This window comes from Helicoverpa zea, chromosome 21 (assembly GCF_022581195.2).
Source record: "Helicoverpa zea isolate HzStark_Cry1AcR chromosome 21, ilHelZeax1.1, whole genome shotgun sequence".
Classification (NCBI taxonomy): domain Eukaryota; kingdom Metazoa; phylum Arthropoda; class Insecta; order Lepidoptera; family Noctuidae; genus Helicoverpa; species Helicoverpa zea.
In genome coordinates, this window is record NC_061472.1 from 4,432,056 (window position 1) to 4,454,647 (window position 22,592).

Genomic DNA, 22,592 nt, shown 5'->3' on the forward strand with positions numbered 1-22,592 from the left:
CAGTTTAATATTTAAAAATAAATACTTCACAAATTCATCCTACAACATAACACCACGTCCACAATATTTAATTACCGACAGCCAAGCATTCCGTGTAAACATTAAGTTAATGTAACGAAACAATCTTAAGACTCGTCCTAACAAATGTAGTACATTTGAATCAGTTACAAACCCATTTGACTTACTCCAGCCTCAGGCAAACCATTATATTGGTATTAGGTGAATTTCTTACGCGTTTTTATGATGTTACTTAAGTGTATTAATATTTGTCGATTTATTCAAGTTGATTTTAATGTGTTTAAGTGGTGAGTAAATTGGGTATTTAGTTAATTGTTTTGGTTATTTGTTTGAGTGTTATTTAGCGGGTATTTTTATTTGCGGGTGTTTATAATTACTACTTGGTACATGTTGTTATGTAAAGCGAACTTCTGTCTATTACTCTAATCTAGAAACTACTGAATAAGAGTTTTAATGTTGGTTTGCAAATGATCAAAAGTATGTTTTTAAACCACTTCCACCAGCCAATTAAAAAGGTACCCATGGTTATCCAGACTATCTCAATCAAATCAAATCAAATCAAAATTAAAAGTCATTTAGTCAAAGTAGGCTGAAAATCAGCACTTTTCGAACGTCAAAACAAAAGACAGACCCCAAAACGCCCGCCCTTCATCTGTGGAAGTCTGCACCTATCATTTAAATTGTTTGAGTAGATTTGGCGTCAAAGCCCGACAGACATATTGACTTCCGCATTTATTAGACAGACATGTTATTATAGCTAGGATAAATATATGTATGTGTATATCATAATCCTTTTGAACTAGGTACATCAATATTCCCAATTACCCACAACCTTTTCCCCCCGACTTATACCTCCAATGTACTTAATTTCAAGTGTGGTGCAGTGAAACTATCAGGCTGCAACAGTGATGCAGTGCGCCATACGTACTGCAATCGCACGCATTAGCGGCGTCTGCGCAGGCATCAGTCTTGTTAGGAGATGTTTAGCAAGTGTTGGTGAGAGTAAGAGTATGGAGGATCTGTGTAGCGCTGGGGTACCGTGTGTGTTTTGTGGCTTAAATTTCTTATTTTATGGATACTGGCCTATAGTGGCCTTCAATGTAAGGACCTACATAATTCTTCTACATAGTTAATTTAATAATTAAGTTTAGCTTCTTTATGTCTAGTCAATCGATGGCAAAAATACACATATTTTAGTAATGTGAAATTTAACTTCTCAAGCAATACGAGCTGATGCACAATAAAAAGCTTTTTGTAATCAGTTTGATACTTTATCATTGTCTTTTACTTCCTACAACGATATACTTCCATAATAATATAAAAATAAAATACATGATGCTGATGTATCCAAAAAATATAATAAGTAAACAATTGTAGTATTTCTGAACAGGTTGTCAATTTATTCAAATTCAATAGGTTGTCACATTCATACTCCTTGCTTCTCCCTATCATCAACACGTGTCCTAGTACCTGTAGAATCAGTAATTGATCGAGTATGTATCAATTACCTAAGTGTTGGTATTTATCAGCCAGCGACGAAAGTTGAAGATCGATGTCTGCAATACAAGACTGCGCACGCGTTGAAATTCTATCGATCTTGCTAAATTGATTTATTTTGTGGAGAAATCTGTGTTTTCTTAGTAATCTATATTTTGTAGTAATTAAATTGAGTAATATGAATTTATACTTTTATTTTATATAATCCTAATTTTTAGTTTATTAAGCCACTGGTGTGTGTTCCTACTAATATAATTACCTTATAGGTACTGCATTATGATCTTTGAGGTGTGTCTTGAGAAAATATGGGTTGGTTTTCAGAATACACAGCTCTATCTTAAATTTTTTTTAAAAAAAAAACAGGTATCAAAATCACATAATTTTAAAAAATCAAAACCTGACTTAAACAATGAAACTCATTTAAAACACACAAAAACTTCGATATAGAGGTAAACAGCTGTTACCCCATCGAACAGTAAATAACTGAACAGTTACCACTATAACCGTCGGTAGTTAGGTTCATAAAGCACAGTTTTCGCATACATATCGTAGCTCAGTCGCACGTAACGGCAGGAATGCATTATTAAACAGTAATGTATAGTTCTGATGTTTATCTAATGCTGAGGGAGTTTCTGAGCTTGAGCACTCAGATGTGCCTGCTTTTTGATATATTTTTAATGTATTTTTTTTATATTAGGTACAAAAAATATATAATTAAATGTGATACACTGTATGTACATTGTATACTGAAAGTTTTTTCTTCCTGCCCAAAAAAACGGAATAAAGATATCGCTTCTAATATTACATCAATTTAGTAAATAATAGATAGAAAAACATAAGCAAACTACTATTAAAAATGCTAATTTAATATAATATAAAAGTCTCATTCATTACTGATACTCATTAACGCAATCTCATTTACACTCACACATTAAACCAATTAAATTAAGTCTCAACACAACTCTACAGTACAGTGTGAGCTAACCTTTACAATAACTTATCAATATTCTAATCCATCCTCTACTGAAACCCTTTTGAGATACTTTAGAAAGTGTAAATCCCTTACGCTGAGGCGGCCCATTAGAGACGGGAATTATTCCACCGATAACTTATCGATATAATCGGGTGGCCGCTTATTGTTTATCGATGCTTCCTGGCCGCCGCCGGTCGAGAAAGTATGGATCGATACTATCGATTAATTACGAATAGTGTTTGTCTCGTAAGTGGTTGACATCGATTCGAATTTAGCAGTGTCACGTGGATTTGATTGGCTATCTTTTTAATGCTAATATTGCGTCAGTTAGAGTATGTGTCATACCAATATCAAGATGTTATACATATATTCCGCATGAAAATGCCGATTTTTTCTCAATAAATGGACTGCTCCAGATTCTGTACGTCACTAAAAATGCATGCTATTTAAAATACCATTTTGATAATGTCGTGATTTTTCATCTTCGGAGAAAGGTTTCACAATAGTGGTTCGAGTGATCGAGAGCGCTCATCGAGTACAATACTCGACATCGTCTCAATAGAGATGTGTATCGGCGATGTGGCTGCTCCGAATTATCGATTGTTCGTAAATTACTAGTGTGTCGATGTTAGGGGAAATCCACAAGTACCTATAAGATCACAGGGAATTTTTAGGTAGAATTTGTTGAGAATTAATATTTTATTAGGACTTTTGAATGGATGGAATAATCTCTAAAATACGAGTATTACCACATATTTCTAGAGATCCCCGTCGCTTGCCAATTATGGTATGAAGGCGAGTTCTATCAACTTGCATTATCAATTACGTTTTTCATTTCAATATCAAACTAAAATGCATTGGACTACTCTTTTGAACATTAGCCATCGTACCACAAAAACTTTTAAACGTCTGTTGAACTTGTCTAAAAAATGTCAGATGAAATAATATGTATGACGTTGAAATAAGGTCCGTTTTGCAGCCACACTTTGTTTAGATAGGTGTTCAACAGATGTTTAAGTTTTGTAGTAAGGCTGTAGTGTAGGTGTTTTGTGTGCAAGTAGCCTAAACAAGAACATTTCGTATTAAGTATGTCGTTACAATTTCTTGTCGGTCGACCATTGACATTAATGTCTTTGCTCAAATGACTGTTTTATCTGCAATTGTAGATGTCTTTTGATATTTTTCTAAATGATAGTACAAAACTTACAATCGTTATGATGGGCACATTTCTCAAGTGTTCGAAATTTGTATACAACAGTAAATACAGAGACTAAAACTTAATGTTACTTTTTATAGTATAACAATACTTGTGTAGGTATACTGCAATATGATAAACTGTGTCATTCTTGGTGCCGCAGTAGGTTGGTGATTTATGGCCTAGATGATTTTGAAAAGTACACACAGCAGTGATATCAGAATTAAACATGTGCACAGAAAAATAATGTTTATCCTTTTTTGTTCACAGTTTTCAAACGCTTTGAAATCAACCACCAACCATCAACCACACTCAACTTCGGATTTTCTAAGGTCAGTAAAAATGAACTAATTGGTATCATAAGCAAATATTATTAAAGGAAACTTCCAACATAAAAAAGTACAAGAACCACATAATCGCTTCTGTTAACATCCTCAGCAGGATAACCCCAACGTCAAACCATATTCCCGGTAAATAATATATCACAAAAAACCGACACGCAAAACCAGAACCATAACCCTTAGCTTAATTAATTAAAAACTCTTTCAAAACTTTTCCCACGCAACGTAATTTCACATTTACAAATTCTCAAAGTACCCAAAGATTTTTTTCTCCTTCACTCTTACAGGAGTTTCGAAAGTAAGAAAGGGATACAATACCCATTTGAATCATTGCATAAGGCCATATTAGTGGGGTGTGGTCTCCAGTAACCACTCATTATATTTAATTCTGGGGGTTTTAATCATAAGTTGGAAGCTATTTTTCAAATCAACCGGTACAAGTTCATAATAAACCTTTTTGGTCAGTTGTTTGTAAGGTAAGGTCAAATGTACTATTAATAATTGTTAGCCTACGTACGTAAGCGAAATGTGGGTTTGTTTGTCACATATTTTATAAATCGGTACTTGTGTACGTGATAATTATAAGCTAGCTTGACCTCACTTAATTGACTATTACATGTATTACACACCTAACACGGTGGGACAGTAATAATTTGTCCATCACAAGCAAAAACCACCATATAATTATGACACTCAGGTGGGAAAAGCTAAAAATTTTCTGATCTTACGTAAAAGATTATTGTATTTTAACTTTTTCATTTAGAGTTTGAACATAAGGATTTGTTTTATTTCTTTTATGTATATTTCATCTATTGATTTCTTCTATCTATATTTGAAAATCGATACTTTGCCTAAGCATGTACATCAATCAATTTTAATAATTAAAAAATGTACAACCTGCTGTAATAGCCGAATTCACTCACACCTCTGTGTCCGAATTACTTAATTTAATAAAACAAAAGCTAATCGCTTTAGGGGACATTACAGTATTACTTTACCGATAGCAGTGTAACTATCGAGTTCAATTGTCCCGCGATTTAATTTATGTGGTTCATAACTCAGGTGTATCACGGTTGAATGTAATGTAAATTAGAGCAGTGATCTTATAGCGAGGTTTTTGGTTTTTGTTTAAATTATAAGTGGTAAAGGGAGCTCTTTAAATAGGTCTTTAGGAATAGCAAGTAAAATACGATATGACAATTCAGTCTAATAGCATCCAACCTTCTCCCAACTATGTTGGGGATGGCTTCCAGTCTAACCACATTTATAGCTATAAAACTATTCTGTATGAACTCCAATTTCATGCAAAGACATCCTAATCTATAATAAAACATTTATTAGCACATACAAACGCATTAAACAATGTTACATCTAATAAATCACCCAACAGTTAAGACAAAAGAATAACTCAAAACAGATTTATGCGAATTTAAAAACTATAAACTATTCGCAAATCAATTACACAAAGCACCGTTAAATGACTGTTTTCCGTAAAATTATGATTATCTCATGAATATTGAATATCATAATTCAATGTAACACATAATTATTTTATTTCAAAATTATTTAAATATCAGGAGTTCAAGATCTTTGGCTGTTTTTTGCAAATTGTGTTGAGAAAGGCTCAAGTGGTGACTAGTGTGACTGGGTTGCATTATGATTACGCCAGTCATGGCTTTGAACAATAGAATTGTTACTTAGAACTTTAGCGTTAGCTTCATTGAAAGAAGAGCATTGCTGTAAGTAAAGCTTGGTGCACCGTGGAAGTTAAATTTCATATGTATTATGTCCTCCTGATTAAATTAAAACATTAAGCTAGCTTTCTATTCTTTTCGTCTTTATTTTAGATTGATATCTATTCAATCCATCCAACTCTATCAGGGATATGTAATACTTTAAATTACTTTTTAGTGAATTTAAGGGTGACGTTATTAAATGTTTTTAATATTGTTTCATACTTGTTTTTTATTCTACAGGCACTAAACGGGTTCCTAATGATGATGACACAAAACGGCAAACTTCTTTACATATCGGATAACGCAGCTGAATATTTGGGACATTCTATGGTAAGTTAACTGTCAACTTAGGTATATTGTAACCTTATAATATAATATAATATTTTCAAGTGTTAATGTTACAATCGGGAGATCTTAATTAAGTTTTTTTTGGGGATTGATAAAAAAAAATGATAGTGACTCTAAATAGAGCAGTAGTATACTATTAGGAAAAGCTATGCAGACTTAATCAATCTAAAAACTCTTTTAATCGCTCAATAAAACCGATAACTACCTATCAACACATTAATAAAATAATATTCTTTTATAACCTTTTAACAAATAAATAACCTTTAAAAGCTTAATTAACCGTATCAGATCTTCTGTCATCGTTACATTAATGATGTGGCTAACACCTACCCGAAATATCAGAGGTGCAAAACTGCAATCACTTACCGCTAAAACTGCAATAAAAATATAATGAAATAGTAACTATGCATACATGCAGTACTTACTTGGCGTTTCTCTGAGGGATCGCATCAGAAATGAGGTAATCCGTCAGAGAACCAAGGTCATCGACATAGCCTATCGAATCAGCAAGCTGAAGTGGCAGTTGGCTGGCCATATTAGCCGAAGAACCGATAACCGTTGGGGTAAACGAGTTCTAGAGTGGAGACCGCGCCTCGGCAAACGTAGTGTAGGACGTCCTCAGGCACGGTGGAGTGATGACTTGCGCAAAACGGCTGGCAGGAGCTGGATGCGAGAAGCCGAAAATCGATCTCAGTGGCGTGCACTTGGAGAGGCCTATGTCCAGCAGTGGACTGCGATAGGCTGATGATGAGTACTTACTTACGATTTATTAAGAACTGCCAGCAGTTCTTTCACATGCGTCTCGTGTGCTCAACTCCGCGCATTCGAATGTATCTTGATATATGGGTTATCTACAGAAATATTTTTTTCAAATGGACTCAAAAGTTCCTGACATTAGCATGTTCAAGCTAACAAAAAGGAACAGCTTTTTAATATTAGAATAGATACCTCATGATCTCATTAATTAATTTTAATCAAAATAATCCAGTAGTGTTAAATAATAAGGTAAAGTAAAAATTCAATTACTTAACTTATTTCCCTAATAAAATAAAAAATAACTTTTTATTCTATACGATGACATTCAAAGACTAGCGAAATCACCAGATAGTTCACTACTTTCAGTTTTTGTAACAAAGCACGCCGGTGGGTCCGATACAAATGGTACCGTTTGACCCCAAATAGTTCCTCGTTAGCTTGCGCCGGCGCACAGAAATTAATCACTATGTTTTATTGTTAACCGCGCCCTGTATACAGGGTGATGTGATCGGGTTCAAAAGTAAGGCACTTAGATTTTAAGCAAGATTATTAATTAGAATATCTGGCATAAGAAACCTTCTATAGGAGTTTCATAAAATAGGCAATTCAGTTTGATTATGATGGTGTTAAGTAAGAGAAGTTTAAATATATCCGAATAATTTTTATTGGGTACAAAATGTGAGCTGTAATAATGGCTTTCCAAGTAAAGTCCATAATCTGTTATTTATTTATGACTTATAGCAATATTAAAAAAGTTTAACGTCAAATTATAATTAGAAATTTACATGGATGTTTACAATACATATGAATCATATAAATAAAACGCGTCAAAAACTTCGTCTCTATCGCTGTCGACTGGGAGCGTGCCCAAGAGGCTAGCAGCATTTACCTCGTTGGATCGGACAGTAAAGTTAATTACATTCTTAATTTTGTCTAAAAAGCTCTTTCTCTATGATTTGAATAAACTGCACGTTTATAAAAAAATGTATCAACCTGTAGTACAACCATTTTGGCGGCCGCCCGTGTGAAACCCAGCTACCACAACATATACACCAATACCTAATGATTGCCAGTCAATATGTCTAAATTGTGATTAATACGCCGTCGGCACACTATCAAAACGAATCATAGCTTATCTAAATTCATATTTTTTCGCTCAAATGCATCTGTGGTTATGTTTTGACCATTCAAAGAGACCTGTCAGATGACGTTTTAGATTAAATGTCAAACGATAGTATCCGGGTTGTGATTCAGCTTTTGTATTTAGAACGAGTTCTGTTTTTGAATTTTGTATTTGGTATTTCGAATGTGTGACGTAAATTGAGGCAGATCTAATGTAGATTATGAGTAAATAGTATGAATCAGTTCTTAATTGTGACGTCATTAATTTAGTAGGAACTCAACAATGGTTTGCCCTTACAATTGGCGCTGGGCAAAACCGAGTTAAGTTGAAGTTCTTGTAAACGTACTTATAGCAGGATAATGAATAAGATTATTGACATAAACAGGTAAGATAAATGCGATTAATTGAAAAGTTTTTGTCGACCACAAGCAACAACTTTTTAAACGCATAAAAAGCTAAATATACTCCGGGCGTAAATGATTCTATTACCAAAAAGTAATAAGTAATTAATTATCAACTAACCAGTGGCGACAGATAAAACAATAAACAAGCCAAAAGTGAAAGCAGCCGGATATTATGAATAAGAACAAAATTGCAAAATATTAATTTCCATGTCGGAGGCACTATAAAAATATATCAAAATATCACCGTGTCCCTCGCGGCTAAAAACTAAATACAGTATCAATTATTGGACTAAACATTTGACACACAATTATTGCATGATTAATGACATCTATAAAAAGTACTATCTAAGACCTTGAACTATTGCTGAAGGCTCTTTAGAACTTCGCAAAGTACTAACTACACTCAACTCCTCTGAAACTACTGGATCAACTCATGTAAAAATCTAATATACGAAGAATTTCTGTAGACTATCCTATTCGGCCATTTATCACCGATGATGTACAAAGTAACTTCGGAAACACCAGCCTTTTTAATCTTTAGTCAACTATAATAATGTACACAAATTCGCCATTCCAGCTAATTATGGTCACAATAAGAGTCCTGTTATTCTATTGCTATCAGCCTCATTAACTATACTGACCTCTTAGAAAGCTCTGTAATTACCATCCTATATCGATATACAATCAAAGCTAATAAAGACTAAATAGTATCGAGTATTTGAGATAATCCTAAGTCCATCTTTCGATCATAACTCATCTATCTACAAAGTTCCCACGCTACACTTCTTATGAGCCAGTAATGTAACGATCGATACAACTATTATTATCTCCACTAAACATCGAAATTATACCTTAATTTCTACAAGATAAGAACCAGTTTGCAATGAAATTGAGCCAACCTCCAAGCAATATTTTATTGTTATTCCGCAATTAAGATTAATGATAAGACTTAGACGCAGTAAGTACTTAATCCAAATATCTAGTTTGAAAAAATCTTGTGTACGAGCTTTATTAAGATAGGCGGATTCTGTAGCATTTATTTTGTATCCATAAATCAAAGATACGTTTATTTTAATTAATTTAAATTCACATATTGACCTTACAAGAAACTTAAATGTAACAACTTTCCCTGAGATCAGCTATCCCCTACATTGTCTATGTAGAACTATTGCCGTATCTAGTTACATCATTTTCAGAACGTCATCTGAAAAATATATTGTACACGTAATTAAGGTACAAAACTTTTCCTTGCAAATTACTTCATCTCAATAACTACTACTAATAATAGTACCTATCTATTTAAAAGGCATATATTTATCTCAACAAATCGATAGAAAGTGCTCAAGCTGCTTAAAGGTTCTTAAAAAAATGTACGGAACTCTATAAAACACTGTTGATATCGGTAAATACGGCTATAAGATCAAATTGATGCGTAGGAGTGTCCCTAACAGTACTCACATTGTTTATAATTTATTATGAAAATGTCAAACAAAGCGGTTGTTATCTTTCTACACGTTACGATAAGGTGTGTTTCCACTGCGACGATTGATGATCGCCGACTTCGCCAACAATGTTACACGATTGTTATGGGGTATTGTAGATCTTATAAACTTTTGTGCCTAGATGAATGTGTTACATTAGTCTCTTGAGTATAAATAAGTGCTTGAAGCATTTTAAAACAATCCAATCTTTTTTTACCTAGAAAATATAATAAAAAATGTGGTTATAATTTTACAATTTCTATCCATAGCATTCCATCTTTTATGCTAGCTAGATTTGTTCTATATACTAAATAATCAACTCTTACTTACGTATGCAGATAATACTTATTTCATTAGCAATGTAGTTCAAAATAATCTTGGCATATATAGAAAACGAATCCTGTTACTTGTAGTCAATTAGCAAGTTTACAAAAATCTACATATAAATAGACAAATTGTTTCGTATCCAACATGTTACAGTGCAGTGGTAACGCACCTTAACATTCACAATAACTTAGGGCTTATTACAGTTATCAGATCATTTTAACATTAATTGTGTTTTAACGAATGGTTTTTATAACTCGTGCGTATTATACCTTACTGAGCAGATAACCTTTTAGTAATTACTCAATCATTAAATGTCAAAGAAAAAATATGTTCCCTTTGTGCGTTTTGCTACTGATTATTGTTATTCTTTCTAGCTTTAATACTTTTACTAGGATAACCTTTTTACAGACGTAATTACGAAAGGCTTTTTTAGGGTAAACTAAAGACAATGACTAAACACTTTCCGTCTTACCACAAAAACTTTTTTACGTCAGTTTAAGACTTGTCTAAAAAAATGACAAATTATGACGTTGACATATGGTTCATTTTGGAGCCATATTTTTTTTAGACAAGTGTAAAACAGTGGTTAAAGTTTTTGTAGTAAGGCCATTTTAGAGCACATTACAGAAATAGTTGACCGACAGTTGAGCCGATGGTTTGCTTTCTTTTTAAGAAAATTTTGATTTGAGAAGAAGATATTGGCATTATGATTTGACTAAAACAGACATTAACACAAGATTTTAAGTAAATCCAACACTAATTAATAATCTAAACATCCCAAAAAAGGGTGGCCATTTCAAAATGAGGACCTCACGCGATTCTCCAATTAAGTGCTTAAAACAAAATGTTTTCGCAAATTGTACAAAGCTTCTATAATTGATGTACAGAAACCGTAAGATCAAAGATTAACCGTTGTCTTAAGAGACAATATAATTATCCGCGGACAATTATTCGTGGCGGGATTAATGGCTTTAATTACATTATTTATGATGTCCGTTCTAGCAGGAATGTGGCTTTTTTTGTTCTATCCCGTTTTCTTAAATTGTTTAATTGAAGATGCTTTTAGTGGCACTCTAGCAGACTACTTGTAGGAACTATGGTAGTAGGTTCGATTTCCAGTCAGTTAAGCTTAACTTTACCAAGAGCATTGCAATTGGATTTAATAAAACACATAAGTGCTGCTTAAAACAAATACCTATATAATTCTGATAAGGAAATACATATTTGCTAACTAATTGATACATAAATAACTCCAACAATACTTTTTACAAACAAATTAAAGATGACTTTGAAAGTGCTCTGTAATAGGGCATAAGAATAATAAAATAGTCGCAAGCGATTGTCCGAGACGTTTACGTTCAGATTATATCTCGCTCTCTATTGCTGCCAAATATACCACCCAACTCCCCAATCACATACCAACCACATCAAAGAAACCACTCAATTGAAAGCAGTTCACAAGATAATGCCATCGCCAACTAACCACACACATGGACTCATCATAAACAATAGAAGAACGCACAATTCAATATGCAAAACAATGTAATGATAATGCTTTAGACAATGCGCTGTCGCTAACCACTATATCGATTTATTGATGTTCAATATTAAATACTTGAGCAATAAAAGTAGCCAGTTTAAAATGACCTCTCAAAACCATTTGAATGACCCCTCTAAGTTCCTTATTCTTGATGAGTTCGCGGTTCAAGGGAGGTCTTCTTAAATGGTTGGTTTAAGGAAGGAATGGGTTGCACCGCGCCTAAGCCTTAGGCAATGCGGTATTTATCATTTGCTATTGTGCATTCGCCCTTTGTGGTACTGAAGTTCTGAAACAACTTCACACCAGCGATGATATGTCGTTAATGTCAATTGTTATCGCAAATTCAAAATGTTAGTAGGCAGAGTTCGACGGTCAATATTTTGAGTGATTTATATAAGACGTGGCTGTATTTATTATTTCAATAGTCATTTGTTTTGTACGGGTGCAGCTTCGGTTTGTTATTAGTTTCCTGCCGATGTAATTAGTGTTTTAGTTCTCTTGTGATGCAACTGGATTCTCTGAACAATATTTCTTTGAGTCGTTATTTGTCAGTTGTGGAAGTTTAGAATGGCAAGTCCTTTAAATTTATATTATGACATCTAGTTTGAAATGGAGAAATGGAGATACGAGTATAAAGGATGAACCTAGATTTTTGTGAAGCTTTTTTATTACAAAACTTTCGATACTCAAATCAAAGGCCTTACAAAAATTGCTCTTTATAAATCATCAAGAGATTTGTATGTCGAAATAATTACACTTTTTAATTAACAACAAACAAAAGCGCTAATTCGTAATCTAGAACAAATCAAAGTAATTTAAATCTCATGTATGTGTTTAGTTATTAATTTTCATATACTTCTCGACAAGTGTATCAATCGATGTTAAATGACGACTCGATTAATCAATCGAGACATGTATTCATTTGTACGCAATTAGATTGTGTGTTTTCGTTTGTGAATCATTAATCTACATATCCGGGGGCTTGTTTGTCTGTCTGTCTAACATTTGTTTGGTCATAAAAGGGATGGGCTGATGTAGTCGATTCATCGAATTGTTAAGTTGACTAATCGATGTTAGGAGAGATAAAATATGAATCAACTCTTATCTAATGTACAACTCTCATGTACAAAATGATTTTCGGATTTTAAAAGGTTTGCATTTTTGTGAAATAACCAAAAAAAGATTATGAAATGTGAACAGAAGTTTTGCATTCTAATATTGCCCTAAAACTCAAAAACACTAGTAGTTAAATTGGTCAAAGACTTGCATAGCCACTGAAAACAGTACTATTATATTTGTCGACTATTTACAGCATATAAGCACATCCCTAGCTATTCATAATGACATGCAGTGTAAATATTTTAATAGGTGTGTACGCAATGATTTATTGAGCCGAAACTAGATCAGACAGAGTTATATAAAATTTTATCTATATGTATATGAATGGAGATAAAATAAATAACGTATTATCAAGATTGCTTTATTTGTTTCTGTTCATACATGTGTAGTTCTGTGTTTGTTGATCAAAAGATTGTGATTTGTTATATATGTTGAGTGATTGCTTGATTGGTCTACTTTCGTAAGATTTGGTAGTGAATTGAGAATATGAAGTCCTTGGTTTGAGTCCTAGGTTTTTGATATTGTGCTTGAGCCTTGATTAGACTACTAAAAGGAGCTTTCCCTAAGATTTCGGAACCATACTTATTACCTATCGAAAAACGTGTGATTATTATACTTTTAAGGTCAGCTAAGTTCATTGCGCGCTCGGAATAATTATAAATACTATTTTAACTGTTTTATGGAGGTAGTTTTAACTGAATTACTTAAGCTATTGTACCATAGCAAGAAATACAAGCAAAGATATTAAATTAACAACATCAAGCACCAAAACTAAATCTTTATCACCTATCAGACAAAGCCTATATTTTTACCCGACACCGCAATAATAGGTGTTGAAAGCGATTTATAAGTTAACAATAGATTGCAGTAATATATTGATACATTGTAACTTTATCTCGCCTTTGGCTTATATCTTGTAAGGCATTATACAGGCTGTTGTTAATTTTCGAGATATCAAAGATTTATCGGAATCTGTTTTCCTTGTTGTCGCTTGGTATGAGTTGAGGTCATGTTATCAGTACTTTAATGGAATATTGAATAAATTGTTTGTTTAGAAGCCGGTATTAAACGGCTTTAATCGTTTTATGGTAAGCTGAGATAACATAAACATCAGGCCAATTTTCCCCTTAGAATTAAGTGGAAGTTTGACTGCAGGCAGTTTACGCGCATTTTGGCGGCAATGTTATGCCTAATTTTATGTTTGAATCTAAGTAATGGAAAAGCAACTCATTGATCCCCTTGCTGTTTTGAAATTTTATTTCATATCTACATATATAGCAGACTAGCTAGATGGCTGGAGAGTGTAAACTATCCAAAACACATTATATAATAGTTAAGAAGTATAATTAAATGATCTTTCTAACCATAAATGGCAAAAAATAATGTCAGCTTGGATCAATATTATCAGGAAAAAATATCAATGTATTAAGAGTTCATATTAATAATAGTCCAGATGCCTCATAAAAAATTAAAGATTCAATACAGATACAAATATAATACACGTAAATTAATAAACACCAATTCATATAAAATATACTTACCAACTGAACAGTAAAATTACTCTTCACAAAGATAGGCTTACAGATGCTCAATAACTGATATCAAATATAAAAACTTCATAAGAAATCAATTCCAAAAATCATACAATTGTTAACTGGAGCAAAATATCGCTGCATCATCATACTTTAAAGGCGGATAACGGTATGACCATCATCAATATTGAAATCGATTGAAAAACAACCAAATCATATTGATGCGAAATGTTATAGTGATGGGCTTGAATCATGGAGAACAAAATGACTAGCAGAGATGTCATAACGGGAAATCTCCTAAGAAAGGAGCGCGCCAAAATGCGCGTATTCGAGGGTCGAGGAACGTTACTGTCTCCGCCCTTATATGCCTTCTTTGGGACCCGTACAATTTTTGTAACACAAAAAATCGGCGACAGATGTCTCAAATAACCCGAACGTCTCGTTATTTCACTCGTAACTGATCGTTTTGGTCATATCAAAAGTAGGTATTTGACCTAAAAGAAGGCGCCTGACCTTCCTGAATTTTGGCAACTCCGCTCATCTTTCCTTCCTTCGCGGGCTCAATCGATTCCCTTTACTCGATCAAATGGAACTCGATTCAAAGTAGAGTATCGATATAAAATGTTGTCGTTTTTGTCGATGGAATGGAACAACAATAGCTCAGCAGGTATTCCGTAATTGGCGGGAAAGGTCGCCAGTTCGCAACCTACTCCGTCTTTGTAAACATTTTCCTTTAAGCCCGTGGAAGAAAATTAATACTAAGAGATTTAAAATGGGAAATAAAAATTGTAGGATAATGGAAAGTGTTTAGTTATTGTCTAGTTAGTTTTTACTACTAACTCTTCATGTCTGCTTTACTAGATGGATAGATATTAAGAATACTTACTTAAATAAATGAGTTAAATGCTATTCTTTGCTACTCTTTTACGCTGAATATACAGTTTAGCATAGAGATAGTGATACCTTGCAGACGGGGAAAAATTACTCTTTATGTAGAATATAGTTTTCAGAAAATACTTACGGACTAAATCTAGTACTTAATAAATAAGTAGTTAGGTATTACTAAATCTTTCTACTTAGGCTTTCAAGGGACTTTTACAATTTAAAGTACCAATTTTCACCACTATTATTAACATCCCAAATACATACACATGCTTATATGTACATATACAAATTCATATATAAATGATAGCCCAACTAAGTGAAAGCGGCAACAGTAGAAATAACTCAAACACAAATAATAATATTGAATGGCCTACCGCGTTGTGTTCGTATTAACGTTGTAAACTTAGATTCTATAAGTAATGAAGTATCGAAGCTGTTTATTTATTGTGTTTGTTCATGGAAATGCATTTGTAATACAAAATGGCTTTATTTGGCCCGTACAAGCTGCGGTTGCTATGGCTACGGAATTCTGTTGGTACCTTTCCATCGGTGGTTTTAAGGCCGTAGTCATAAATGTTGGTAACATTCTGAGCACTCAGAGCTAATTAGTGTGATGCACATTGGGACGCCATTTACAGGCAATTTTGACTGCATTTTCTCTTTAAGTATCTATATTTCTCTACATCTATATATTACTTGCAATCTTTGGGCACCAAAATAAAAAAAAATACTAATTCCGGATTTGAAATTTTCTCTATACAGAGTAAATCTACTCTATACATAGTAAATTAACCCCTATGACACAAATTCTTTAGTATGGTAATTTTTTTTTGAGTGAAAGCTTCTGTTTTACTTTACATTTATTGCAAAAAGTCTTTTAATATATCACAAAATCCTAAAATGTTTTAGTATAACTTCATTATCTTGCTTGAACGTCTGTGAGTGCGGCCGTAACATAACTTGAGTGAAATTCATTTGTACGCATTGTAAGCTTGTTCCTAATCATATTGTCTGTTAATGTGTTTTATAAGGAAATAATAATACTAAGTAGTGCAACTGTAACTGCTGTGGCGCACTAATAGTATTACCTCTATAGTTTGGCATAAATGTAATTTTACTTAAAGCAAAAACAATATTGAGATAATTATACTTTGAACAACAGTTTGATATTGCATTGTTACTTTCCTGTTCCTATGTTAAACAATATTTACATATAAACAGAAAATTGAGTCTTTAGATGACCTAATAATATCGCCAAGGTGGCCGGGAAACATTGGATGCATCAAGCAAAGTGGCGAACTTTGCTCGATGCATCCAATGTCGGGGGAGGGCTTAGTCCAGCAGTGGACATCTTTCAGCTGAAAGAACAACATCGAAAGCCTAACGCACCGAAACAATTGAACAATTGCATAAAAATACATCAAATACACCCACCCATTAATCACCATAAAAAACAAAGCAAATAAAGTGTCATGGCGTAATTCACTTAAGAGCAAATTTATCGGCGTTACAGTCAAGTGGTTAAATCTAAGTGAAATCGTGCAGTTGAGATTTTAGCACGTAATTTACGGTCCCTGCCCAATAGTTGGGATTTATGGAGCCCTACGGCTATCATATGGTGTAATCCACCACAACGCAATTTTACAACACAATTATTTTCTTGAGATATGGTATCGGTAACGCCTGTTAGATCTTTAACTTGAGGTAAGCTTCAACGGTTGGACACGATTTGAGATAACGTTGATAACATTCTTAGAATTTTAGAAAATTATTCACTCTCTATCTCTATATTTTACTCAAATTCCCAAGTAATTAAATGATGAGTTTTGCACTAGATTTTCCATCAAAAGAGAAAACATTTTTAATATAGGTATGTTTTTATCTAATTAAGTTTTACTCAAAAAGTTTAAATAACACACAAAATATTACAATATGGTTCTAAGAAAATATGGGTTAGTACCGAAGGAACCTCGGGGATTGGATACCTCTTGTGCTAACTCGAAAATCTCGCCACTAAAAGCCAATTTAGAAAGTGCCTGCATTTTCATATACCAAAAAATACATATTTCCACAATCATAAAACTGTCTATTTAAATCCCCGTAATACGTGCTTGCCTACAATTAACAGACGTATTTGCATACATTACTGCGATTACGTATGTTCATCACCAGGGGGCGTGGTCGCCGCGGGCAATTAGTTGCTATGAATGTTACGTTTTGTTTAATTTCTGAATGTAAGGGAAAAGGTTGTAATCGCTATGTTGGTGGTCTATGGTTTTGTAGTAAAAAAAAATGTTACGTGTCTATGATTTTCGATTTTGAAGGTAAAATTCAATTAGAGAGACATTTGTGTGGCACAATGTATCACAGAATTGCGCCTTAAAATATCACTTATGATTATGGTACTTATACCTATTCTTCAAAGTTTCCGAAAAATCAAAATTTGATTTACGCATTTTCAAGGAAATAAGTTCTATATATAAGCTCATTAATTCAAAGAAAAAGTTGACATTAGCAATAAATTGACCAAAAATATTGAATTGATAAAACAACTTCTTGAAACCTTCCCATTGCGAACTATATCGCTTTAAAATAGTAGTTAGTCGTGCCAAAATCGTATAACACTTGGAAATACTAAATTCGACATTCGGAAAGCAGAGCCTCTATAAAAGAAAATCTAACTAACAATTTTTCGAACTAAAATGCAAAAATAATATCAAAAATAGTGCACAACAATATCTTCATAAGACTAGCCCGCCATAAAGGCCGGTTCACATGGACACACAGGTTGTGCGCATGGGCGGTGTGCGCCCGCTATTATGTCTTAACGCGGAGAGCTCGCGACAGGTGGGCGGGGCTTAGTGACGCGGCGTGACGTCAGATAGGGGTGAACTCGGTCAGAAGACGGTCAATTGTTTTTGTATTGTAAATAATAAACTGGTGATTAATACCTATTGACCTAGTTTTTGGAAAATTAAGTGTTAGAAGAAGAAGGAAAATATAAAATTTTATTTACATCATCATCATCATGTCGCATTGTCACAAACAGAAACAGTAAGACAATAAATTGACATAAGAGAAGAAATAATGGTAAATATGCGTCATACCTCCGCAAAGATAGCTACCATTAAAAATAAAGATCAGATTTTAGAAAAATTATAAGCATTAGATCTAACTTTAAAATCAATACAAAATTTGGCTGGATTACCTACTTCTTGTATGTTGCCTGGCCTATGTTTTATATTATACTTAGTCAATAAATAAAGTGGATAGCTTAACTTAGAAACGGTCCAACCTAAATAATGAACACATCACTTATTTTTGTAATGATATAGTATTCTTACCTCCTACCAACCCTACACAAAACGCAGCACAACACTAGCAATTTAAAGAAAATCTGCTGTGCTTTACTTTGCTCAAGAAATATGATTTAATTAAAGTTATTAAAGCGGGCCTAGGTTAATTGAAATTTGTTTATAGAGAAACCAGAGAGAATTATGTACTACAATTTTATTGACCCCATCTGACCCCAGGTCGACAAGTTGGCAGTTAGGAAGTTATAGAATAATAATTGTTGGTTATAAAGTTAAATCCTGGTATAAGCGAGTGCATTCGTTTATAATAGCTTTATTTAACGTTGGATATATAACATGGACTATCAAATAAAGTAGGATAAGTAATGTTCTGTGTGCGGTATAATGTATGGATTGGCGATGCATGGTCCGATACGTTGGGTAAATTGGAACGTCGGAAAACATCTTAGTATAGTGTTGGGAGTAGGATTGTTGAGACTATTGTATTAGCAACCCAAAGAAGTTTGTAAAGATCAGACTTATTTTATTTAAAATGTACCTAGTTATGTCGTAACAATTGTCGTATTGGGTACTTATAATAAATTGCGAAAATATTTTTTTTACTTTGGTTACTAAGTAATAAAAACTAAAACGCAGTTGCCAAAATTGCGAACCTCTAGGTGATCGGCTGTCAATACGAGACATTATTGACAGCTGTTTATTTGTACAATGGCGGAGACCTAGAAATATTTTTTTGTATAACACAGCTGACAATTTAAAATCTATTGATCAATATTTCGATATTGATTTTTTTCACAAATAAAACATTCCACGATTACTGACAAAATACGACTATTTTCTAATAATTGCGTATTTACAAAATAACCTGCCAGAAAAAAATATTTTCTATTCATTGTTTCTATTAATCTTTTCCGTGAGAGTTTTCATTTACTATCCAAGTCAAATCAAAACTTGCTAGTTTTTCCGTTGGACTTTATGATTTACTATCCAAATATTTATCAAACGCACAGATTACAAACAAAAGAAAGGCGCAGTGCACACGGAATGCTAATTGCGCCTTCATCACCATCCGTCGCCGCATTCAAGCAAACGCTTTTATTTTTAAAGAGGCGTATACTTAGCTAGATTGAGTCGACAGTTTCATCAGACTGTAGACCGCAGGACGTATTATTTTAATCGCGGCACTACCACCTTACGGCGTTTCCAAGCGCACAATTATTTGACGATGAATGAGGAGTGCTATTGTTTTAATTTTGCAGGAAATAGTTTTTTTGAGTAATGTGTGCTTTGAATGTCTTATTTGGGATTGTGTGAAAATGTCATTACTATCGTATTGGCTGATGGTCTATGAACCACGAATAGGCACACGCGTGGAGTGCAATTTGAGAAACCTCACCAGCCCTTGCGTCAATCTTATTCTGGACTCCCTCGAAAGTTACGAAAATTCTAACAGTAAAACAAGTTAAAAATACTTACGATATAAATATGAAAAATTCTATAATATACAATGTAAAGTGTAGCTCTATTCAAAAATGTTACTATCGCTTATATAAAACCAAGGACCCACATAATACTATATAGTGACGTCACAAATCCACCCATTTCTCACTCAACCCCCAATTTCTTCTCTAGGAGGACCTGCTAATACACGGAGACAGCGTGTACGACGTGATAGACAAGCAAGACCAGCAGGCTGTCAGGACGGAACTGTCTCGAGCACCCACTGATGGAGAAGATAGGGTGTTCTTATGTCGCATGAATGTTGCGCGCAATGCTAGAAGGCAGATGCGGTTTGGGGATCAGAAAGTAAGTTTTAGAATATTTTATTTTTGAAACTTTGATTTCGTGGTCAGTTTTACCAAGAAAAGAAACATAAACACATTTCCCACGTTTTAAATAGCATACCGACAGCCGACAGGCGAAACATAACGCACTTTTATTATGTACCTAAGTATGCGTCATCATCTACTATTTACTTATGTTTGAAATCAATAATTTTGACTTTGAAACAAATTATAACATTTTCGTACCAGAGGATGTTTTTTCATACAGACAAAAATGTGTAGCACCTTCACGTGTCATCAATTGAACCGTTAGTTGTCCTTTGTTTACATATTCTCACAATACGTGCAAAAGCGCCCATAGGACTCGCTAGTGTGAAAGCACTATTACCTTGGTATAATAATTATGATTATATTCTAAAGATTTTAATTGATGATCCTAGTGGCTCGACACATCAAGACATCCTAATTTGTGACTCCCCTGAACTTTTGAATATTAACAGTCATGCATGATCAATAAATTAAAATGGATTTTCTGAAAGTTTAATTAACACACTTTGTTAATCAATATAATGAGAAGGATTAATGTTTCAATTGATTATCGTTACCTAATTGTAACGTCAGTCAAATCGGAGCTGTTAAGATTATTATTAGGCTGGCTTCCATTACAAGCGTAATCAATAATAAGATCCTTGTCATGTGAAAAACAGACAATATTTTTCTTCTAGGTATATCTATCTATCTTAACTTCTTCATAACCTTCTTAGCCTGGCTTTTGCACCAGATCTATAATTAACCAAATTGCTGCAAAAACACCAAAAAAAAATTAACCGTCTTCCCATTTAAACATTCTGCTATAAAAATAACTTTAAAATCAAACAAACTTAGCTTTGGCAATTAATAGGATACCACTAAGCAGTACTATAAAGTAATTATATCGCCTACACTCGAACCGGACCATAAAATATTAAATACGAAATCGATGAAAGCATAATTAACAAGTTTGCTTTCAAAATGTTTAAGTGAATATAAAATGTACGTATAAAGAGGTTACGGATAGACTGACAAATTGATAGGCTTCGATACACTCGCGTTATTACAAGTAATTGAAAGCTCACGCGCATGAAAGCTCGGCTTTTCACTGCTTATGCAATCTCAACCTTATCCCATACAAAATAGATTTCCTTATCTCATGTCTCGTATGTCCTAGTATAATGTATGGACGTTAGTTAAACATTGGCCGTTAGACAAATATTTTAAAATTATTTGGAATTAATAACTCAATATTTTAGTGAGGTTTATTTCATAAGTTTATACATTAGTCTTCATCATCATCTGCTTGTTAACGCCAGGAAAAAATCAACTGTTATTGATTAATTTTTAAATTTGGAATGGCGCATGCGTCATGTATGGTAATCTTTTTTTATTGCACCTTGTTTGAATCTTCATGATATAAAAAAAACTTTTTTACAAAAAAATTAAACCGACTTCCAAAAACACTAAAAAGCAAAAAAAAAAACTACTTTTAGGTGCATCGGCCTAGAAGTCGGTGTCTGATGGATGTTACTAAGTTAATTTTGCCACCGACTTCTAGGCCGATGCACCTAAAATTAGTTTTTTTTTGCTTTTTAGTGTTTTTGGAAGTCGGTTTAATTTTTTTGTAAAAAAGTTTTTTATTTACAGCTTTTCAGTGCTACGAATAGTTGTCACTATCCATATAAGTGAAAAGTTCTTATCAATACAAAGAATATAAGCCCAAATACGAGGTATTTTACATATTCAGTTGTCGAGTTCCCTCGACCTTCTCTGGTCTCCATCATCAGGTCAGCTCCAAACCTTCACACTGTTGCAAAGGTCTCGTCAATACAAATAATATAAGCCCAAACACGAGGTAGTTTACATATTCAGTTGTCGAGTTCCCTCGACCCTCTCTGGTCTCCGTCATCAGGTCAGCTCCAAACCTTCACTGTTGAATAGTGCTTTCAAGCATACACCTTAGTGTCAAGTTTTTACCCTATGTATGCCTACAACTTTCGAAGGTTGCTCTCGATTTCTCAGGGTTTCCATCATCAGATCCTGACCTGATGACTATGGGACCAACTGGCAGCTATTCTGCGTCGAACAAAAAAAGAATCATGTAAATCGGTCTATAAACCTCGGAGTAATCGATGTACATACATAGAAAAAAAAAAAAACATACCGGCCGAATTGAGAACCTCCTC

The 22,592-nt window shown here is 33.6% G+C and overlaps 1 protein-coding gene across 1 annotated transcript in view; it reads left to right on the top strand.

The window, feature by feature from the left end:
* The window catches only part of LOC124640534 (neuronal PAS domain-containing protein 4B), a 127,782-nt gene that overhangs the window by 67,761 nt on the left and 37,429 nt on the right, over window positions 1-22,592 (top strand). The window contains exons 4-6 of the mRNA XM_047178314.1: window positions 3,954-4,015; window positions 6,001-6,090; window positions 20,222-20,395. Of these exons, the coding sequence (XP_047034270.1) occupies window positions 3,954-4,015; window positions 6,001-6,090; window positions 20,222-20,395 (326 nt within the window). The remainder of the gene's footprint in view (window positions 1-3,953; window positions 4,016-6,000; window positions 6,091-20,221; window positions 20,396-22,592) is intronic.